The 24,208-nt window shown below is 44.5% G+C and overlaps 1 protein-coding gene across 1 annotated transcript in view; it reads right to left on the bottom strand.

Moving 5' to 3' along the window:
* Window positions 1-20,642, bottom strand: part of LOC145402054 (uncharacterized) — a 39,390-nt gene extending 18,748 nt beyond the window's left edge. The window contains exons 1-7 of the mRNA XM_080274150.1: window positions 19,874-20,642; window positions 17,514-17,982; window positions 13,519-13,662; window positions 10,734-10,824; window positions 9,986-10,283; window positions 8,688-8,902; window positions 8,170-8,350 (exon numbers count right to left, since the gene is read on the bottom strand). Of these exons, the coding sequence (XP_080130276.1) occupies window positions 8,170-8,350; window positions 8,688-8,902; window positions 9,986-10,283; window positions 10,734-10,824; window positions 13,519-13,662; window positions 17,514-17,982; window positions 19,874-20,642 (2,167 nt within the window). The remainder of the gene's footprint in view (window positions 1-8,169; window positions 8,351-8,687; window positions 8,903-9,985; window positions 10,284-10,733; window positions 10,825-13,518; window positions 13,663-17,513; window positions 17,983-19,873) is intronic.
* Window positions 20,643-24,208: the final 3,566 nt, after the last annotated feature.

Genomic DNA, 24,208 nt, shown 5'->3' on the forward strand with positions numbered 1-24,208 from the left:
TGGCCGTCACCGGGGCCCAACTTCCTGACAGGACCGTGGGCAAAGTGTGGCTGCTGGCTGTCATTTGTCTACGGGCGCAGCTACAGGCTGTCGCCGGTGTCCTGTATGGGAAGCGACGTGTAGGCAAGGAGCGGCTACAGGCCGTCTCCTGACTAATGGTGCAGCTGCAGGCCATCACCGGTGTCATGCTCCCCGAGGCTACTGCAGAAGGATAGGGGGTGTACTGTTCTCTCCCCAAGTGCAGCTGCTGGCCGTCACTGGCTCTGCAGGGGGGGTAGGCAGCACCTAGAGTGGCTACAGGCCTTTGCTGTATTGTACAGCTACAGGCCATCACTGTATTGGCGCGACTACAGGCCGTTGCTGTGTTCAAGCGGCTACAGGACATCTCTTGATATGTGCGACTACAGGCCGTCACTGGGGTGCTGCCAGGAGCTGGGTTTTCAGCTCCACCCCAATCCTGGCAAGGGCTGGCTTGACCGGAGGGTAACGTGCCCAGACTGAGGTGTCTGTGCTGGGCACTCTCCGTGGAACAGGGGCGCGCGGCCATATGGGACATACGCCCATATCGCACGGACTGTGCACGTGCCCTACACACCCCTCCATTGTCGCCTTCTGGGAGTGTTGTGGTGCCCTCGGTGGCCACGGCGGGTATTTCATATATATATATATATATATATATATATATATATATATATATATATATATATATATATATATATATATGAAATACCCGCCGTGGCCACCGAGGGCACCACAACACCAAAACATTGCTGAAGGATCTGAACAGAGAAAGTCTGAAAGTAGGGCTAAAGTTGAACCGGAGTAACACTAATGTTTAATCCACAAACACCATAAACCGTCATTGCAATACGCGGAGAAATTGTGGAAGAAGTTGAGGAGTACAGTTACGTGGGTCAAATACTAAACTTAATGAAAGATCATGATACTGAAATAGAAAGACGCATTATGTCCCCCCCCCTATGGTGGGGGGGACACAATCTGGCCGCACAATTGGGTGGTACTATTACTCTGTGGCCAGGTTGTGTTAGGAAGAATACTGCCGCCGTATTCCCTGCGTGTCGTAAAAGGCGACTAAAAGGGACGGGGTGGGGAGACTAGGGACTCCCTCCTCTGTTTTTTTAGTTCCTAAAATGAGACAGGCCAGAGAAAGGGATGGGGGATTGAGTTATCCCCTTACCCTGAAGATTGGGTCTATGAATGTGCGTGGATGTAGTACGATTGAGGCTAAAAGGGAGGAGATTGGGAGCATGTTTGTGAGAAGAATGTCGGATGTGTTAGCTTTGAGTGAAACGAAGATGAAAGGTAAGGGTGAGTCTATGTTTGGAAGTGTGAATGGAAGATGGTCTGGTGTTGATAGAGGAAGGGCAAGAGAAGGTGTGGCCTTGTTAGTGAGTCCGGAAGTACAGCAGTGTGTGATTGAATGGAAGGTGGTGTCATCGAGACTGATGTGGGTGAAAGCGAAATTTGAATGTGAGTTGTGGGTGTTTGTGAGTGCATATGGGCCTGATAGTGAAAGGGATGAAGAAGAGAGGGAGTCTTTCTGGAATGATGTTGATGAGTTTCTGCAGAGTTTTGGAGCGAATGTGAATGTGGTAATGATGGGAGATCTGAATGCTAGAGTGGGAATGTGGCAGTTGAAGGTGTAGCTGGTATGCATGGTGTGCCTGGAAGAAATGAAAATGGGGAACGAATGATAGGGATGTGCGTTGAGCGAGAGATGGTGATTGGAAATACGCTGTTTGAGAAGAAAGATATTTATAAGTATACATGGGTGAGACAGGAGGGTGGAAGGGTTGTTGATAGAGCTTTGATGGACTATATGGTTGCGTCCAGGAATGTAATAGGAACATTGTTGGATGTGAGAGTTCTGAGACGGGAGGGTGGAGGTATGTCTGACCACTACCTGGTGGAGGGAAAGTTAACAGTAGGTAAGATATGGGTGAGAGCTAGGAGAGTTAGGTGTGGAAGGGAGGTTTTGAAAGTGAGCGAGTTGGATAAAAGAGAGAAAATGATAGAGTATCAGGAGAAATGGAAAGATGAGTGGAATGCAGTGAAAGATCAGGAAAATGGCAGTGTGGAGGAGGAATGGCAGTTGTTTAAGAGTGCTGTGGTGGGGCATGCAGAAGAGGTGTGTGGTGTGAGACGTGTGGGTGGTGGTGTAAGAAAAGGAAGTGAATGATGGTGCGAGGAAGTAAGTATGGCTGTGGCTGAAAAGAGAAGTGCATATGAAGTGTGGCTGCAAAGGAAGTATGCGATGTCATATGAGAGGTATAAGGAAAAGAGGAATAGGGCGAGGAGGGCTGTGCGTGATGCTAAAGTGACAGCAGATGAGAGGTGGGGTAGGCAGTTGACTGAGAATTTTCAGTAGAATAAGAAAATTTTTTGGAAGGAGGTGAAAAGGGTGCGAAAGGGAGAGTCTGGGAAGGAAGAGCGAGTAAAAGCAGAGGATGGAAAGATGTTAATTGAGATGGATGCAGTAAGGAAGCAATGGGCAGAGTATTTTGAAAGACTTCAATGTGGAGGAAAGGGTGGCTGAGATTGTGGCGGATGAAAGGGTGCAAGGAATAAATGTGTTGGGAGAGTTGAATGATTCTTTGGTCACGAAGGAGGAAGTGCAGGAGGCAGTAAAGGAGATGAAAAAAGGGAAACCTGCAGGTATGGATGGGTGTGCTGTTCAATGCTTGAAGGGTGGTGGAGCGGCTATTGTTGACTGGTTAGTAAGATTGTTGAATGTGTGCTTTGAGAAAGGTATGGTGCCAATTGACTGGGAGTGCTTGTGTGGTCCCGTTGTATAAAGGTAAGGGTGATAAGTATGAATGTACTAGCTTTAGGGGTATAAGTCTGTTGAGTGTTGTAGGTAAGGTGTATGGTAGAGTGTTAATTAAGAGAGTTAGAGAGAGTACAGAGGGTGTGATTGGTGATGAGCAGTGAGCTTTGGGAGAGGGATGGGATGCGTGGATCAGATGTTTGCTGTGAGACAAGCGTGTGAAAAGTATTTAGCGAAAGGCAAGCATGTCTTTTGGGCATTCATGGATTTAGAGAAAGCATATGATAGAATTGACAAGGAGGCTTTGTGGACTGTTTTAAGATTGTATGGACTTGATGGTACGTTACTAAAAGGGGTGAAAAAGTTTTTATGTAAATAGTAGAGCATGTGTAAGAGTGGGAAATACTGTGAGTGATTGGTTTCCCGTGAGAGTGGGGCTGCAGCAGGGATGTGTGATGTCACCTTGGTTGTTTAATATTTATATGGATGGTGTTGTAAGGGAGGTGAATGCAAGAGTTTTAGGTGGAGGTCTGACTCTGGTGAATGTTGATGGTAGAGAGTGGAATCTTAAGCAGCTGCTGTTTGCAGATGATACTGCACTGGTGGCTGATTCAGAGGAGAAATTGAGACAGTTGGTAGAGGAGTTTGGATGCGTGTGTGAAAGGAGGAAATTGAAAGTAAATGAGAATAAGAGTAATGAAAGAGTGATGAAACGTACGAGGTCGGTAGATAGTAGGAGGATGAATATAGTTTTGAATGGTGAGTTGCTTGAGGAGGTAGAGTGTTTTAAGTATTTAGGGTCACATGTTGCTGTGGATGGAAGAATAGATGCAAGAGTGAAGTTTAGAATGAATGAAGTAGGAAAGGTGCTGGGAGGAGTAAAAAAAAAGTGTTTAGATGTCGTCTGCTTAGAATGGATGTAAAGAGAAGGCTGTATGAGGGTGTTGTGGTACCGACTGCGTTATATGGGGCTGAAACATGGAATATGGGTGTAGCAGAGAGGAAAAGTTTGAATGTAATGGAGACGAGGTTTCTGAGGAGTATGTGTGGAGTGACGCATATGGATCGAGTGAGAAATGATGAAGTGCAAAGGAGAACTGGAGTTGTTCAGGAGATGGCTGATCGAGTTGAGCAGAGGGTGTTGCGATGGTTTGGGCATATGGAGAGAATGGATAATAAGTGATTGGTGAAAAAGATAACTACTGTAGATCTGATGTGAAAGGTGTCAGGCTGAGAGGGCCATGGATAGAATGGACGGACAGCGTGAAGAGAGCGTTGGATGCAAGAAGGATGTCTGTTGAGCCAGGAAGAGTGGCTGTGCATGACAAAAATAAATGAAGAGAAACTGTGAATGAATAAATGATGACACAGCCCTGAGGGGATATTCTCTCGCATTTGGTCTGATCAGCTAGTCAGGTCTGGTGCGGGTAAGGGGATGGGTCTATAATGAAGTGGCAGGGGTAACCCAGCTCTGCTGTCCGGTCCTGCTGTGGATGTCACTGATTGCATTGCGCAGTTGACCCTTGTGCGGTGTGGTGCGGTGAGGATTTGTCCCTTCTCCCCTTTGGGGCTAAGATGCGAATGAATGTGTTTGAGTGGATGAGAAAATTGGGAGTGTGTCGTCCTGTCTCGGCTACTTCCCTTTCCTTGGGGGAAGCAGCCTAGGTATATAGATAGATAGATAGACAATTGGATGGAAAGCTTTCGGCAAACATAGAGACATTATGAAATGTAGCTTGCCAGTTTGTATGAAACGAAAAGTATATAACAAATGTTTAATTCCAGCTATGATGTATGGTTGTGAAACCTGGGAACTGACAAAATCGTTGGAAAATAAATTAATTCATTTTCAGAGAGCAATGGAAATGTCAGTGTTGGGAATATCTTTAAGAGACATGAAAAGATCAACTTGGGTGAGACAGCAGACTAAAGTAAAAGATATTATAGAAGTTATAAAAGAACAGAAATGGAGGTGGCAGGTTATGTAGCAAGAATAAGAGATAACCGACGGAGCAAGAGGCTGACTAACTGGGCACCAAGAGATTGGAAGTGTTGCAGAAAAAGGACAGACAGGAGGTGGAAGGCTGGGATAGAGAAATTTGCAGGAATTCGAGGAATTCGTGGGGAAGGTTGGGTGAGGCCTTTGTTCAGCAGTGGACTTGTAATAGGTGATGATGATGATGATGATGATATGTATATATACATATACATATATTATATTATATATATATATATATATATATATATATATATATATATATATATATATATATATATATATATATATATATATATATATATATATATATATATATATATATATATGAGGTGGAGGGATGGAGTTGAGAGGTATATGAGGAAGGGGGGGCGAGTTGGGGGGAAGGTAGTCAAATGGTGGGTGACAGAGTGACTTGGAGTCGTTTTGTCTGCGGCCACCCTTTGCGGGATTAGGGCGTCGGGCTATAGATAGATAGATAGATAGCTAGATATTTACAGATAGACAGACAGATATCTGTCTCCTGCTCGCTGAGTGTTACCTTGTGGTAAGCAGGCTTGAGTGCCGCTTCAACCTAGTAGCAGTTAGACTACTGGCAGCCAGACCTTAATTACCAGCAGCTGTCAAACTAAAAGCACTCCCTTCACTCCTCTTTCGAGGATGGGGACGGAGAGGTCACAGAGAAAGGTGACAAGAGCCACATATATCTCTCACCTCTCCGGAGACTCTCTTGGTCTAGGGCCCAAATGTAAAGGGTAGTGAGGGCCTTTCAAGGGTAAGGACAATGCGGACGCGGAGGAGGTTGGCCAGGTCGCATATTCCTGAAATCTATTGGAGTTCAGCACTCGACCAGGTTTAGGTTAGGTTGGCTTAGGTTAGGTTAGGTTAGCTTAGGTTAGGATAGGGTAGGTTAGATTTTCTTATAATACTTTTTGCCGGGAAATACACTGAGAACAGTTAGAAGAGAATTATGTGATTAGTTTGTTGGGTAGCCTACTACCCGAGCGTCACCTACAGCCCAAGCGTCTCGCAAAAGTCCCGAATAGCCATACCCCACCTCATCCCTCACCTCTCCAGAGATCCTCTCCAGCCCAAACCCCAACCGGGAAAGGTGGTGGTGGCCTTATGTGGGTGAAGGTAAGCCTACTCGGGGAGTGCAACCTTATGGTGGTAAGCAGGTTTGAGTACTACCAAACCTAGTAGCAGTCCGACTACTAGCAGCAATGACTATAAGCACTCCCTCCACCTGAGTCATAAACCAGCCAGGATGGGTAATACTGGTTGTTTTCTTCCCAAGCAACACCATATTGAAACGTCCGGGAGAGGCGGCCTGTGTCCTGCAGTGGAATGTTAAAGGCTGCAAGTGATGAGTATGATGATGGTGATATATCTGTCTATGTCTCTGTCTCTCTGTCTGTCTATCAGCCTCTCTATCCATCTCTATAACAGACCACGAGACACAGAGACATTAAGGATACTGAGAAACGATGAGTCCTGAGTCGTGTGCTTTCAAAGGCAAGTTGGTTTGTCATGTGGCAGGTTGTGTTGAATTGAAAGATGGAGGAACTGAACTTCTGAAGGATTTGAAACAAGAAAGTGACTTATGTCCTAGTAGAAAATATGGGAAAAATAAGAGACTAAGGGCTGCAAAGCATCAGCAATTGATTGTAGTGGGGGGGGGGTGTTGTGATTGGCACCGTAGGAAGCAGGTTGAAAAGTGAAGGTGGAGCCGCCAACGTATAAGAGGATAGAGTTAGATGTGTAGCCCAGGTCACGGATGAATAACATAAATGAATTAGTGAAAGGACGGAACCCCGAGACACCTCATTATTGATAGAATATTGGCTGTCCAGAACTACAGTTATAGAACGACCAGGGAAACCAGAGATGAAGGCTCACAAAGAAAAGAATCTACAGGAGAGCATTTTGGAAACTAAAGATTTGTGCCAGACTCGGTAGGAGGCCTTTGAATATCTTCCAGCATATCAAAGGTTTAACCAAAATTCCAGAAGGATGATCGGGTACTGTATATGAAAAGAACATAAGAACATGGCCAGTAGAGCTTCCCAAACAGAACCACACAGGCAGTCAGAAAGACGGCTGTGAAAGGATGAATGCTTCAGAATGTTTCTACCGAGGACAGACTTACTGAGTTTAGACGGACAAGAGATTAAATGTAAAGGGACGATATTTGTAGGTCTGAAAGGAGTCACCCGTCTTTGGAACAGGCTGAATGAGGGTAAACCTCCAACAAGAAGTAAAGATCCCATCTGCCGTGGCTGGATGTCAGTAAGGAAACAAAGTTCTTGACCACAATTGGATTATTATTAACATGTAATAGGCGTCCACGTGTTCGAGCGAGCGAGCGAGCAAGTCAGGCAGAGCTGAATATTGTCTCATGTGACTCATCATCTTCCTCAAGTTTCCTGACCTGAAAATACTAAAAAGATCTTAGTAGATTACACCAGAAATATTCCCTCACACTTCCTAAAACCAATACTCCTCTTGTATTAATTTTAGGTCTAGGGTTTGGAACCTAGCAGGTTAACAATGACTTTGCTTTTTGCTCACTCACAAAAATTACTTTCACCCAATCTCTTGCTGTGCTCCGATTCGAATCAGAAATCAGAAATTCAGAGTTTCTCTCGTCAGTCAGGGTATTGTATTAGTTTGACTCGGATTCAGTAAAAAATTCCGAAAAAAAAAATCCGAACAGAAGGTATTATTTGTTTTGAAAAGGCAGAACCTGGTTGTTCTCAGCAATCGTCGGAAAATACTGCTGCGCTACTCACGCAGCCTTAGACCATTGCTTCTTGTGCAGCCGGCTGTTACGCTAATCTGCCATATAAAAAATCGTTTCCTTAATTTACGGAAAACCTATTGGGAATTAAGGGTTGTCTATAAAATGAAAAAAAAATTGAGGATTTTTATGCAATTTCCAAACTGGTGTCTGTCTTTCTTGTAACTTCAAAATTGGTTCAGATATCCGGAAAAGTTGGCTGCTCTACTACAAAGTTTTCCTCCCAACCCCTGCCCCCATTTCTTGCTGATGCGATAAATCTTTCGCTTGGGTACAGATGCCAGGGGTCCAAACTGTGACTAAATTTGGTGTTCTCACTCGCTTTGCTCGCTCGAATAATTAAGGCCAGGGAGAGCAGAAAGTTAAGCCAAGGACAAAAATTCGCAAAACATATCTTTTCTGCGGTCACTTTCCCTTGCTGGTTCACATTCCTAAACTGAGAAACTTGGTATCTTTTTTATTTTCAATACTTGCAGATGATTGTGTTTTATATGATGCATCAAGGAGTTCAGTGACGAACATGCTCTAAAGTGCGAAGGAGACGCTATGGAGCTGTGAACTACTGTGCATCTCTCCCTCACCCACCCGTCTTCAGGAACAGGTCAGCAATGAAGAGTTGTGATGAGAGTGTGGTGCTGATAATAACGTGCCTCTGCCTCTTGACCAGGGTGTCTAAGGCCTGGGGAAAGGTTGTGGCATGTTGGTACTTCACCCTGCCAACATCCTTAAGCTCGTATAGCTCTCGTAGCTCCCCGGACTTCATCTTCTGCAAAGCCAGTACACAGTTTAACTTTACTACTATACGATGAACCAGAAGACAAGACTTAAGGTTAAAATATGTCTCGAGTTTAGATTTCAGAGCAAGTGATTATTTTCTGCTAATTTATAGATAAAACCTGTAGAAAATGTCAACTTTCAGTACATCGGTTTAATAAAATAATTACTCCATATGTAGACATTACCCCCCCCTCTCTGTCTGTCTGTCTCTGTCTCTGTCTGTCTGTCTGTGTCTCTCTCTCTCTCTCTCTCTCTCTCTCTCTCTCTCTCTCTCTCTCTCTCTCTCTCTCTCTCTCTCTCTCTCTCTCTCTCTCTCACCCACCCACCGAAATTGTATCTGTCACAATGGTATTCGGCTCCATGATAACAGTAATTCCAGGATCGTCCAAGAGCTGCCTTAAGGAGTGTATGGGCTGAGGGATGTGTCGCACGGCCAGGAGTGACGTCAAGGTGCCTGTGTAACTCCAGGTGACCATGAATGACATCACCAACCACGACCCAACCACGCACTTCAAACCACGCACCAGATTTCTACGTAGATCTGTTTTAAAAATCATAATATATCTCTTAATATCGTCTGCCATTTTATTTTTCATTGGCCAGGAGTGAAGTCAATATGCTAGTGTAAATCTCTGTGAGCATTCATTTTAAACTTCGCAATAGATTCCTTCTCATATCTGTGGAAACTGTGACTTGCATGAGATTTCTTCATAGATACAGCAGCACCAGAGATCTTGTTATCAGGTAGGTCAGATAATGCCCAGATAAGCAGTTTATATTTTCCATATTCAAGCTTATTTAGGAGGCTCAATTTTGGTTCATTGGTCATATTTATGCTTATTCCATTATATCCATTGCATTCTTAAACTACCGATGATTACCTTTATTTGAGCAATCACTGTTCTGCATAATGCACACCCATATAATTTTACACTAAAGAAAATTTACTATAAGAAAGTTGCTTCGGATAAGACTGATCTAGCAAACCAACAACAGAACATCACTAGGCCAAAAAAAAAAAAAAAAGTTCTAAAGTAGACATAAACCTGTAAGCACTGAGTCTATTTACATCACACCTAACACCTTAAAGGAAGACAGTAGCAAAGGAAATTAATAAAGCCAAACCTACCTTAAGTAAGAAAGCAATTGAGACGCTTGCACAAAAACAGAAGGCTGTTCCACTCACACATTATAACATAAGCGCTGAGCCCACCCACGCCACTCGTAATGCCTCTGACCATTACCAATGTCAAGGAAAATCAACAGAACCACATAAAACTACTTTAAACAAACCTACACTGCCCAAGAACAATTGGATACACCATTATTAGAAGACTGTTGCCTCAGAGAAAGAAGACTGTCCCATTTGGACAAGGCCTTTGAGAAGCGAAGTAGTTCAACTAATGTCCAGCACCTTAAATCACAGGACCAATGAGGAAAATTTATTAGCGCCAAACTTACCTTAAAGAAGAAAGGTCAGGGACATGAAGAGAAAAAGATTAGTGGCCTACTGAAAGAAATCTCTCCCATCTGAATGGGGACTTAACCGACATCACTCTCCCATCACATCCACTCTCATTGGCCGCTGGACTAGTGAAGAAAAACCTACAAAAGCCAAACTCACCTTGTGTAAGAAAGGTTCGGTACAACAGCAGTAGAAGATCGCTGGCCCACATAAGGAAGGACCTCTCTGACGGACGATTCCCCCAAAGCATCGAGATCACCCACATCACACCCAGCGCCACCACCACCCCAGCCCACACCGGCCAGGATAGGGGGTACAGGAAGCCCCAGGGATCGATCTCCGGCAGCCCCTTCCTTACCAAAATGCTGCGGTCGTCGAAGTAGAGTGAAGGCGTGAAGTCCACCACTTTGCTGCGGCTGTGCGTGATGCCAAAAGGACCCAGTGCTATGTCCGCCTCCTGGAACATTTGGGAGAATTTTTTTAAGAGAATTTTTTTAAGGTGCAATGGACAACTCTGAAACTGCACTGCCCAGTTTGTGGTTCTCTCTTTCTATGAAGTGGTGTGTCCTAGCACTTCGAGATGAGTTTCTTATTTTTTGGCGTCCGATTGATAAAGATTTTGTGGAAAGAACCTAGGGCTGGACGTCTCTGGTTCTTTCCTCTTGCAGGTACGAGTATAAAACTTAATCTGATACTGAGTGATGTATTTTAAACGTATAACATATTCATCACCTTTATCATCATGATCACTCTACTTGGGTAGTATCCAAACGAAGCAACAGTAATACATAACCGAGTCCTGCTAACCTGACCTGACCTGCACTGTGACCTGACCTGCCTTACCTGTACTGATCTTCTTGCTAACTTGACCTGGCTCGTGACCTGACCTACCCTGACCTGTACTGACCTTCCTGGTGACCTGGCCCACCATGCCGGACCAGGTACCATTGGCCAACTGAGCGCCCCAGGACCCGTCAGGTGGGGTCACAATCTCATACCTGTAAATAAATAAAGGATCGTACTCTAGCCGGCAAAGAGGGCTTCATAACACCTCTCCCTTAGCGGTTTATTTCAGCACAGGACACATTAATATTCTCTTGTGTGATATGTATGCAAACTGTCTCTGTATTACAATGATATAAATGCCATATAAGAGAATATAAAGATGTGATGTGCAAAATAAACAGTTAAAGAGGTGCTAGAAAGCCTCCTAACCCGACAAAAGTCTGGTTCGGAGGGTCGTGTGCTAAGCGGCATGGGAGACTCCATAACACTTTTTTCCTTAGCGATTTATTTTTTGCATATCACGCAGTAACGTTCATTTGTATGAAATTTATATCGATTTAATATCAACATGTGACTGAGAAGGAAAACGCCTAAAAGTGTTGTGGGCTTCACCAGCTAGACAAGAGGAAGGAGAGGGGCAGAGGAACAACTAGTTGGTGAGGAAGTGAATATCAGTGGAAGGAACAAATGTCGGGTCTTAAAATACAAATGTGACTGACAAAGAAAACACCCAAACATTCCCTCAAAATATGAACTCACAACCGTCGCGTTACATCCAGGTCTCAGTTTTCAGTCCTAGATAAAGAACAGACTGGAGTTAAGAATACCCTGCCCAGAGGTCCCGTTGTCGGCTCGGGAAAATATATTTGCACATTATAAGAAAATGCTAAAATGTAATGTGCGGATCAAATCGCTAATCAAGAGGTGTTACGAAACCTTCTAAGTCACTTAGCATATGTCCTCCATAATACAAGATAAGAGTCAGTTTGATCATATACTACTGCGGCCAAGTATTCCTTCCCACCCTGCTCTCTGTCACCTGCAACTCTGGCATCATCACACACGATCTCGGAACATAATAGCCAGAGAATATGACTGTACAGCACCATACGGTACGTGTGCAACTTTCCCATATTTAGAGGTAAGAGATGGCGGGATGGGAATGAATACCTGAACGCAACAGTACGTCTGTTTGAATCACAAAATTCTATCGTTACCATCATCATCGTCGTCTTTTTCACTGACATGGGGTGGAGCAGCTACAAAACAGGAACAGGAAGGCACAAATTTTGGAACATTTATGAATGAGGTGCCCTGAAAAAATTAGCCACATATCCATCTGCTCGTATCACGCCTTCGAAATGCTTGACTGCATCTCACAGGCCAGACTGTCCACACAAAACAACGCTTCAGTAATACGAGAGGTATCAAACCATTCCGTCCACTGCCAGGGTAAAAAGGAATGCGAGACTTGTTACGTGAATCACCGTACATATTTTGGTAATTCATACCCGTCCTCTACTAATTCTTTTCCTACATCTCAGTCATCTGGATCGGAATACACAAACGCACGGTCAATTCCCTGTCGTAAGTCAGATTCTGGTGGTCAGGAAGGACAAGGAGGATGTAGAATCTTCCTCTTTTTCCTGTTCTAACTTCATCAACAAGTCTTAAATTACATGAAAATTAAAGTAGGTTATAACTGTTTTTTTCCAGGAAGATCAAGGAAAGAGGTCCAAAATCTTTCCTTGTCTAGTTCTTCCTATAAAAATACATCCAAGTTACGACCGGGAGTGGATCGTAATAATGTCCGGCCTGCAAATTTTTTTCTTCGGCACACACTAGTCATTCAGTCAAATTGGCATCGTCGGAGCGAGTTCAACGAGAAATGACTCGGCAGCGTCGCGCCTTCGCTAGGGCACAGAGGAGACATTCGGCTAATCGAACCATAAAATCATCAGAAAAGCCGTGTTCTGTTAGTAAACCAACCAATACTTAACCAGCTTAGGCCTAACCCAACGTTAACTTAGCATAATACCCTATTTTGCTTGGGGAGATGAGCAAGGCGCAAAGTTGCCGAGTCTTTCCGTGATGCACTCGATCCGACGATACCAGCATGAAGGGATGACCAAGCATACCAGGAAAAAAAATAAATACATCCGGGCATTCCACATACCAACTTATAATTCCTGAATCCGGTCAAAGCCCTATTTATCTTATTCTCCATACTACCAGACGATTTTATTCAGCTTACGAAAAGCCTCTCGTATTGAAGGGATTTATTAACGCGATATCAAACCTCCCACGTTCGAAAAGTCTATCCAAACCTGAAAAAAATCATCAGTAGAGGACAAAAAAAAATGAGGGGGGGGAATCAAAAGGTGAAAGTTGGAATGGCTCAAGTCAAAAAGATAAAAGACAATGTATCTCATATCAAGCTCAGGTACAGTTCAAGGAGTGATAATAACGATTGAAGTACGAACAACAAGATAATATGAAAGATAGAGAGAAAGAGTGAAAAAGTCAACTCACGTGCAGATAGTGAAGATAGAACAGAGAGAGAGAGAGAGAGAGATTGCTTAGCTGAGTGAGACAAGGTAACTTACGAGAAAGACAACGAACGAAAAGGAAAATGAAGAGAAAATAAGGCAAACTCACTTAATGTCGAAGGAGTGAAAAGAATGATAAAGGAAGGAAAAAAGAATAATGGAAAAGGAAAAAAAGAACAGAGGAATAACACACCAAGAAAATGGGAAGAAATTCAGATGGACTCACGTAAAATCGAAAGAGAGAGAGAGAGAGAGAGAGAGAATGTAACAACCCTCACTCAATAAAACAAAACAAAACAAAAGATAAAAGAAGAAAAAACATAAAAAAGGAAGAAAATGGTAATAAGGGTAACTCACGTGAAGTTGAAGGAGGTGGCCAGGACGGTGAGAACATTGGCCATGGCCCCCGCAACCCTGAGCCGACCCCCCGGCCCACTCAACACCTCGATGTGTGGTGGCCAGTGGACGGCCGACACCACCAAGTTGGCACCATCACGGAACCTGCCAAGTGCAACAAAAAGTGACTGGCTTTATAACAGCAGGCTGCCTAATTATCTGGAAATTAAGATTTGGATACCCGGAAGCGTGTGTGTTGGTGTCCTTTTGTTTGGAAGCTAATAGTAAGGATCCTGTTTGATTATTGGAATGTCTGGTTATGGCATGGTTGATTTTATGACCGTCTGTTTTTCCCGTGTGTATATCTTGAAACTCTTTTTAGTGTCTGCATATTCAAAAACCTCAGTATTAATCAGCTAATTATCCAAATACCCTGTTTATTTTCAGTCTTACTATCGAAAAGACTACCTTAAGCCTATCTCGCAACCTGTCCACTGATTTGCTATGAAGTGTGCTTATCTGGCCTTTGACCTCCTCCATCCCTGGCCCACGTAGCACTTGGATGTGTTCGGTAGCCAGTGCACCAAGGACGCCCCATCACTGACTCGAACTGTTCGCATAGTAAGGTCTGATCATATGAAAAATAAAGGTATGAATATTTGAAAGTTATTTATTTAGTGTCTGGAAGTACTATAATCGTGTCTGAATATTGGAAGACTATTTATATCGAACCTAGCTTTCTGGTATCAGTTTTATGTGGAAGTGTGCTTGTGCTTCGTGCTTGAGTAACCGACGTAATCGTTTACCATATTGTTGCCATTCAGAAGACTGCAGCCCTCTCGATATAAAACGGATGATGATTTCTATGGGTCTCATCCAGCTCGAAAAGTCTCTCCTATATTAAATAAAATCGTCAGTAGGTAGCAAGAATCAATCACTCAATCAATCCTTTCCTGTGGCACCCAACAGGATGCATAGGGCCTCGATGAACTCTCTCCACCAATATTTGTCTCTTGCCATCTCCTTCAGGTCCCACCAACACTCCTTTCCTGCTTCTCTTTTCATTGTCCTCAACCAAGTATCCCTCGGCCTACCTCTGCCTCTTCTTCCCCTAGCAGCCCACCCTGGCACATCCTGTATTAAACTGCTTTCTTTTCTGTATCTGTGCCCCAGCCATTTCCAGCGAGACAGTCTCACATATTCATCAACTGGTTCCACTCTCGTAATATCCCTTACTCTTTCATTTGTAACTCTGTCTTGCCACTTTACCCCAAGAATCCTTCTCAATATTTTATTCTCAAATCCTAATACTTTCTGATCTGTTGCAATTGTACTGTACCATGACTCATGCCCATAAATTAAAATTGGTCTAACCATCGACTTGTAAATCTTTACTTTAGTATGTATCGAAAGCACTTTATTATTTCAAACAGATTTCAGCATTTCAACAGCTCGCCAAGCCTGCCAGATCCTCTCCTCAGTTTCATTGTTTAATGATCCATTAGATGATACAATCGTTCCCAAATATTGAAAATTTTCAATATTCTTCACCACATTATTCCCAATTACACAATTAATTTGGTTCTCCACGTTCATATTAATAATTTCAGTCTTTCCGCAATTTATTACCAATCCCACTTTTTCTCCTTCCTCCACCAGACAATCAAGCACCCTCTGCATCTAGTAAATACTTCCGCAAATCAGTACAATATCATCAGCATAGTCAAAATCCATCAGCCTCTTATTTTCTTTCCAGTTAATTCCTGCACCTGTTCTCCTTACAACCTTTGCCATAACATAATCCATAACCAAAACAAACAGCAAAGGCGAAAGAACTCCTCCTTGAATCACTCCTGACCTAACTTCAAATGGATCACTCAAAGAACCATCCACCAAGCATAAGCTAAAATAAATCCTCTTTGTAGTGTTGTTGAATGTCACTGGTTATTTAGGCAAACTCTCAATAGCTTTTAACCTATTAATTGCCATAACGTGTTTTCACTTACATTCCTGCCACCTTCAGACGATGTTATTCAGCTCAGGGAAAGAAATCGAGTTTTGAAGGAGTAAATGGAGACTGTTTTTAACTTCGTCTCTTCAAATGGTATTTCTATAAAAATAAAATATGATGACTGCAAAAATATACTAAGAGAATAAAGTTACGTGTCAACCTAAAACCTTTTTATTGATCTAGTGCTCTTTGCATAAACCTATCTGTGCTCTTTTGTACTATTAAGTTATTGTTCCTGTTACTTTCAGACGATTCACTCAGCTCCAGAGACTTTTCGAACTGGAGGAGTTATGTAGCGTTTTCGTTAACTCCTTAAGAGCAGGAGGTCTTTGGTAGGTTGAATAAAGTCATGTGATGGTTGCAAGAATAGAATGAAAAAATTATGTCCTTGGGCTGAATGGATAACTTGATTACGAGTGAACAAGCGAAGTTTACTGTTGGTGTACGGGAGGAAAATTATAACGAGCAAACGACACGATCTGACCGTTATGAGGCTAATAACTTTATACCTATTAATGCTAGAGCATTTTTTCTTCCTTAGAGGCTAGATCGATCAATTCAGCTTTGTATTTCATGATTTTAAAAAACATTATCGCATCATGACACTGGGCAATTTGGATAAACATCACAAAAGCTCGCTCGCTTGATATGTGCAAAAATGCGCTTCGTACTGTCGGAAAAGAGTGTACTTTTATCAACACTCCTACAACTACCAAACACTTAAACCTTTGAATCCGGCCACTTTCTTTTGTTCTTTTGGTTTTATTCTTTTTTCACTTATTCTTCCAGCTTAAGAGGATTACAGTCATATTAGCAGCGAAATCCAGAGGCAATATATAGCTTTCAGTCTCTCCTTGTACAGTATAAGAGAGATTTTTCGTAATTTATAAAATCATCTTGGATATCAAAGAATAGAAGTAAAAGAACGTCATGGGATTAAAGAGGCGAACCTCTTCACTATGCGGCCGTCACTTTTTAGTCACGGTATCTACAGACGATTTTACTCAGCTCAGGATAAAATTGAGGAACCAGGAGGGTTAGATGCAGCCTTCATTGACCCCGAGCTGAATAAAATCGTCTGGAGTTACAAGAATAAAATGTAAAATAACATTTGATTGAAGGCGATTAGGCGAAATGAATAGCCAAAATTATTCATGGCAATAGTTAACTGCTGTGGATAGAATAAAGAACAAGAGACTAACTAGGAGAGTATGTAAGTAAGGAGAAGGAGGAGGAGGAGGAAACAGACCATCATGTGTAGGAACGAGGGGATTATAACTATGAGTGAGGGTGGGGTGAGGAGGAGAGAGGGCAGACTGGCAGCGAAGGACAGGTTGTCATGGAGGCGATTTGTTTGTGACCAGCCCCCCTCCTGGATGATTAACTGATTCATTGACTGAATATAATTAAAATCTGGCGGCGCAACTGCCAGGGTCATATGCCGCCGGACTACAAGATAAAAGACTCCGCAAATGAAAAGTGCATTTTCAAAATAAAGTTAAAACCCGTTAGTAGGAATAAAACACTAAATATAACAAAAGTATAAAAGATCAATTACTTATAACAGTGGAAGGAGGCCCGCCTCCTGCAGAAAATTAAAAACATCAGGAAAATCGTTAGAGGCTCCACCAAGCATCGAGGACAAACAGTCGGCACCATCTGCCCCTTATGCCTATGAAGGAATCTCTGACGTAGGTCCCCCAGACTCGGACACTCGACCAGCAAGTGACGGACAGGATGGGGATTGATTGACAGATTTAAAAAAAAAAGGGGGGGGGGGACGCCGCAACATCGCAGTCATATGGCGCCGCTACAAAATGTTAAAAGAAAGCAAAACTGTGGCACAATGAATAAATAAAAACAGAAAGAGGAATAAAAATATTAAAAACAATAAAAACCGTCAAAAATGGCAAGAATAAAAGACCATTAGAAACAAAATAATTTAAAAGTTAAAAAGAAAAGCAAAAATTATAGCTGATGGAGGACGCCAGCCTTCTCCACGAACCACAGCACCTCATGTCCGGGGGAGGGACCCCACTCTCCCAGAATCAGGGAGAGACGGAAGGCACCGTCAGCATCCCGACACCGGGAGAGGTAACGCTCGCGCGGGTCCCCTAGACTCGGGCACTCGAACAGCAAGTGCCGCATAGTCAGGGGGACCAAGCAGTCATCACAGTAAGGCTGAACACCCCCGGACATGAGGAAACTGTGCATAAGACGTGTGTGACCCGTCCGGAGACGGGTCAAGGCATTTGCTGAGCGTCGCCCCTGGGCGCTAGTATATGTCCAGGGACAATCAACAGTTCTCGTAATCTCCCCCATCTTGGTGGTGGGACCAATGGCCTCCCACCTTTGCTGCCAACTGTCCTGGACTGTCACCCGGAGGGAGAAGAACGTGTCTCTAAAGGGCACGGGGCTTTGGGGAGGAGCTCGGGTGGCCACCTCCCTAGCTAGCCTGTCAGCATTCTCATTCCCTGTAACTCCCACATGAGCCGGGACCAAGCAAAATGTAACTTGGTAACCCCTACGTTGCAGTAGGTAAAGCCACTCAAAAAGTGATAAAAAAAGGGGATGATGTGAAGAAGATGTAAAACATTCTAGCATAGAGAGTGCACTACAGGAGTCGCTGAAAATTATAAAAGACGAAACGGGAAGAGTAAAAATAATATGCAGAGCTAAACTAAGAGCAGTTAGTTCTGCCGTAAAAACGGAAGCAACCCTAGGAAGGCTACCGCCCCTACAGAAGGAGGGGAACACGACACCATACCCAACTCCAGCATCTGACTTTGAGCCATCAGTGAACACTGGGATGCAGCCAGAATGTGTAGAGGAATGTTCCAAAAATAAAGCATGGGACTGACACTGCAGTAAAGAGTGTTTGTTGGTAATAGCGGGGCCGCAGACAGACACATGCAGAAACTCCCAGTAACCGACCCTAGGAAATCGATGGGGACATACGGGAAAGCAAGGTATTGATAACTCCTCCATAACAGACGCAACCCTGAACCCGAAAGGCTTAGGGAAGCTCGGACGGGCAATACACTGTAAAGAACATGAATCACGGGAGACTGCTACACAAGAAATAGACTCTGGATGACGGTGCACTCTGTACCGCACCTTAATAGTAGGGATTGGCGGCGTAAGTCCAATAGGAGGACGTCAACATCGACCAGTAAACTAGGAATGGGAGATGTTCAGAATGAACCGGTTGCCAGGCGCGCACCTGCATGGTGTACAGAGTCCAACACACGAACGCGAGCCTCTGTGGCAGAAGAGTAAACCTCACATCCATATTCTAGTTTAGATAGAACAAGAGACCGATGCCAGAGGAGGAGTGTCTGCCTGTCAGCTCCCCAAGAGGTATGAGCCAGAACCCTCAGATGTGACAGAGCCTTCATATAAGCTGTCTTGATGTAACGAAAATGTGGTATCCACGTCAGTCGGCTGTTAAATATGAGACCCAGAAAGCGGGTCTCCTCCACACAAGAGATTCTTCTATCATAAAGATACAGGTCTGGGTCAGAGTGAACTCCACGAAGATGGCAAAAGTGCATGGCCACAGTCTTCGAGGCAGAAAAATGAAATCCATGGAAATCCTATTTATAGCCAACTGTAACTTTCTTTCAATTAAAGGCATCCTTGCCACTAAGAAGGAGATTGACAAGTCGTCCACATACAAACAACCACGAACTCCGTCCGGAAGCACACTGATGACACTATTTATAGCCATGGCGAAAAGTGTGACACTAAGTATACTTCCTTAGGGCATGCCATCTTCAAGTGGACGAGCTTCGGACAACACACCCCCGACCCGCACCTGTAAAAAGCGATGGGAGTTGGCCACGGAGACCGAACTCATAGAGACGAATTAAAATTACATGGCACCAAGCCGTGTCATATGCTTTCTCTAGGTCAAAAAATACTGACATGATGTTGATTAGTGGCGAATGCTTCACAAATGGAAGATTCCAAGGATAAAAGAGCATCAGTCATGGATCGCATTTTCCGGAAACCATATTGTACAGGCGACAAGTGATTGCCTCTCTCTAAATACCACTTAAGTCTGGTATTGGCCATCTTTTCAAGCAATTTACAAATGCAGGAGGTCAGGGAGATGGGACGGTAATTGGTAGCCTGCTGGTGATCCTTCCCCGGCTTTGGGATGGGGATAATTACTGCAATACCCCAAAAAGAGGGAAAATCACTGGTATTCCAAATTAAATTATAAATGTCTAATAAAAAGGAGTAAGCCCCATCATGCATGTGGGTAAAGAGGCATATGGGATGTTATCTTGCCCCGGCCATAGCATTGAGATAGAGCCATCTTAAGCTCAGAGATGGAAAAAGGGACATTATAAGATTCACCGCCGGGGGAAGCAAAGTTAACACCTCGGAATTCCAAATCTCGGTGATGGTGTGCCATTGGCGAGGTAGGGTCCTTCCTGGAGACACTAGCAAGGTGATCAGCAAATATGTCAGCAACCACCTTAGGATCAGCCACCGTCACACCAGCATGGGACAATACAGGAGGAGGAGGAGGGGCTGCGAACATCCCAGATATCTTGCACACTTTATTCCACACTTGTGTGAGTGGAGTCTTTGTTGTAATTGAGGGGACATAAGCTTTCCACGACTCTTCCCGTGCACTCTTTAGGACCCGCCAAGCATGAGCTCGCGCCCGTCGAAAGGCATCCAAGCACTGGGGGTCCCCACGATCCCGCCGAAGACGGGAGAAGGCAAAACGCTTCGCCCGCACAGCAGCAGAGCAATCACTGTTCCACCAAGGGACAGGATATCTGGGAAAACGTCCAGATGTCCTGGGGATGGATTGGAGAGCAGAAGAATGTAATAAATCCGTAAAATATGTCGCAGTCTCGCCAGTACTACTAAAACCAGCTATCAAGTAATCAGGGGAACTAAGTTCTGTAAAAAGCTTCCAATCAGCCCTGTCTAAGCGCCACCGGGGAAGACGAGACATTGGTTCCGACGCTGTAGACTCCACTATGATAGGGAAGTGGTCACTGCCATATAAATGTGGCAAGACCTGCCAGTTAAAATCTAAGAGGGCATTTGAGGAGCAGAGAGAAATATCAATGGCAGTAAAAGTACTGGTCTGATTATGGAAATGCGTCATATCCCCTGAATTTAAAACCCTTAACCCCTCTTCCTCTATAAAAGAAGCAAGTAAAACACCTCTGGGGTTAGCCATGCCGTCACCCCACAGCGGGTGGCGACCATTAAAATCCCCTAATAAAAGGAAGGGAGAGGGGAGATCATGTACTAGACGAACGAGATCTCCCCTCTCGACAGGAACACCGGGTGGAAGGTAAATACTACACACCGTGTAGGATCGATTTCTAAAAATTTTGATGGCAACGGCCTGTAGTGGAGTATCGATTTGAATCTTGCTACAAGGCACATCATATCTGACTAGTACTGCCGTGCCACCGTGGTGGCCTTCATCAGGAAGACCAGAGTAAAAAGCTCTATATCCAGGAGGACTGAGATGAACAGTCTCCCATCATCATCGCCTGGAGACAAATGCTCACTGGAGATAATTGGGAGATCATAACACGCAGTTCCTCCCAGGAAGCACGCAAACCTCGACAGTTCCACCGGAGGAACTTGAAGATGACTATTTAGTGAGGGGTTTGAGGGGAGTCCAAGAATTGGACTTCCCGGTGCCAACTTTACTTGGTACGTCAACAGTTTTGCGGGAATGCGGGGGCCCTGACGAGCCTCTAGAGAGGGAGACCGGCACTCGTGCTGAAGTACCTGGTGCAGTAGCCGGGACTAGCACACGGGACTCTGAAGAAAAGGTAGGCCTAGCAGCATTTAATTTATTCTCTTGATTAGGGGCAGGTTTCATATATGAATTGAGTGTCTTCTGCTGAAGGCCATCTGATACTCCCAGAGGAATCTTGCTAGGCGGAACGTTCATTGAGTCAAGAGACTCGGTAGACCCTCGAGGACGTTTCTGGTGTGACTGAGATGGAAAACTTGGAGATTGCTTAGTCGGAGAACGTATGTGTGTGGTTGTCTTTGTAGACTCTGAGGACTCAACAGAGCGGGCAGCTGATGATTCAGCAGAGACAACTGACAGGCTAGGATGAATGCCTGTTGAGGCAAGTGTTTCACATGAACGTCCAAGGTGCCTCTGATGCGATTTAAATATTTTAGGTTTTCTTGTTGGAGAATCCATGGGGGCATGGACTTCTGTGGCATGAACTCTTGTAGTTAATGTTTCCAGTCTTTCAGATGAGGATGCTGTGGAGGGCCTATCTGACATGGTTGACAAAATGGAAAACTTACTCCGGACAGGAACAGTGTAAGAAGCAATCAGAAGAGAGCGGGAAGAAACTTTTGTTGGTTGAGGAAAGTGAGAAGGTGCTGAAGCCGAACCAGATGTGAAGTTGGAAGAATTAGGGCAGAGGGGGGAGGCATATGTCTTAGCCCCACCATCCTTCTCTTGTCTAAACAAAAGTTCCCATCTGGCACTACCCAGGCTAATGAACTGTGAGTTAGCCAACTGAAGAGTATCCTGCTCAAGGTGGTACCTCCTACATTGTCGAGAATGCAGGGAATGAGCCTCCCTGCAGTAAAAACAATAGGGATCCAACTCACACTCAATAGTAGGGTGTGAGTCCAGGGCAGAGCAATGACCGCACCGGGAACAATTTGTACAGATCTTCCTCCCGTGACCAAACTCGTAACATGAGTAACACTGCAGGGAACGGTCAACAAAAGGTTTTACTTGAAGGGACAGAGGGCCAATTTTAACTCGATCTGGGAGATAAGAACCATAAAAGGTGAAGACGATCATGTTGCTATTTCCTCTGATCTTCGATACTCGCTGGACATTATCAGGGCACAAATCAAGAATGTCATCTTCTGAAAAAACATACAAATCCTGATTATAGACACGCTCTTTGCTGTAACTGAACATTCGATGAGGTTTGATGGTCTCAAAGAGGCCATCAGAAGGGCAAGGTAGATGGAGGAGCATTATGGCCTGTGTCAGATCCTTTGCTCGAACTAACACTCCTTTACCATACTTCTTGAGGTTACCCTCAAGAAGCACTCAAATTTCTTTCTCTAGATACCTAGCAGCGTGGATGAAGTTTCCTCTCCCTTCTCTATAATATGCCACAAACCAGTAAGATGTGGGGGCGTGGCGCACCTTAGGAACTAGCTCTTCAGCATCATCAAAGATGTTGGGGCAATAGTCATTTTCACAATCCATTACGTTGTTTGATCGGATCAGCTCAACAGTACAGTTGCTCTCCCCTAGAGAAAGAGAATTCCTTGCCTCAAAAGCGGCTTTGGCAGCACTACCAGAAGTAAAGGTCACGTAACACCGATTGGACCTACAGTCATCATCATATCTTAGACGGATACGAACAACTGTTCTAAACGGTTTGAAAAGAGAGTGAATGGCATGGTAGGAAAGAGATGTAAACACATTAATCAGCTTAAGCGTATCCAGATTGTAAGAAATCTCAGAAGACTTGATAGGTGACCCGCAGGGTCTACCAGCATCATTAGTAGCATCAGCAGGAGTGCGAGCTCCAGCCTGCACTTCCAAAGAACCACCATCATGACCAGAGGGTGACGTCTCGAGGGTCTGGTCGACCTCCCCTCGAGGGCCAATGGTATTTTCAGTGTTTGTATCCATATAGAATGGGTTGGTAATAAATGGCTCCAGGGATCAGGAGCAACCGCCTACCGGGAATATGAGGGGACCGAGCGCTGGCCACCGCGAGCAGGGTACCTCGTCCCCATGGAGGCTTCTCGGTTTAAAAAGAAGCCCCACATGATACGAAAGTTTCCCCACGGAGGAGCTAAGACCCCCTTCCCCAGCACATCCCAGCCCAGACACCCAACCATCCAATGCAGGACAACCTCAGAAGGTGATCTCTCCGGCAGGCAGCACTGTTGACCCACACTGGCAGCCTAACTCCGGGAACCATTTAGTCTGGTCCCTTACTGACGACCTTACTAGCATGGGTAGCCCTCTCCCCCCAAGAGGGGCGGAGTAGGGGCTGAAGCCCCCTCTAGCCTCGCTCGCCAGGTCACAGGGACACGCAAGCCCCCCCACCACAACAAGGCAGTTCCTACCAGGGGTTGGACAGTATGGGGAACAAGGCAATCATCACAGTACGGTTGAGGCCCACCACTCATCAGCAACCCACGTGTTAGCTGAGAGTGCCTAATGCGAAACCTGGCAAGAGCTTCTTCCAATCACCAAGGCATGGAGGGGAGAACCATTGACAGAACCACTCTCTGAAAGATTTCTTTTAGCTTATTCAGAGCAACACCATCCCATTGTCTCTGCCAACATGTACGAATTGCATACTGCAAATAAGGTATTACATCAAAAGCAAGAAGCGGGTAGTCGGTTAGGGGCCGTTCAGAAGACGCAGCTATAGCTAATGTATCAGCCCTTTCATTGCTCACCACACCAACATGTGCGGGAACCCAACAGAAGTCCACATGACGGCCACGACAGCCAAGAAGAAAAAGCCACTCTAAAATTGATAAAACCAGTGGATGGAATGCATTAAAAGACTCCAGTGCAGAGAGAGCACTATGGGAGTCACTAAAAAGCACAAAAACAGATTGGGGGAGAGTAAAAATGATTTTGAGAGCACATCAAATCGCAGTCAGCTCCGCCGTATACACTGAAGTAATACCAGGAAG

Source organism: Coenobita brevimanus, chromosome 57 (genome assembly GCF_032717465.1).
Source record: "Coenobita brevimanus isolate Jiangsu-jjx chromosome 57, ASM3271746v2, whole genome shotgun sequence".
NCBI lineage: Eukaryota > Metazoa > Arthropoda > Malacostraca > Decapoda > Coenobitidae > Coenobita > Coenobita brevimanus.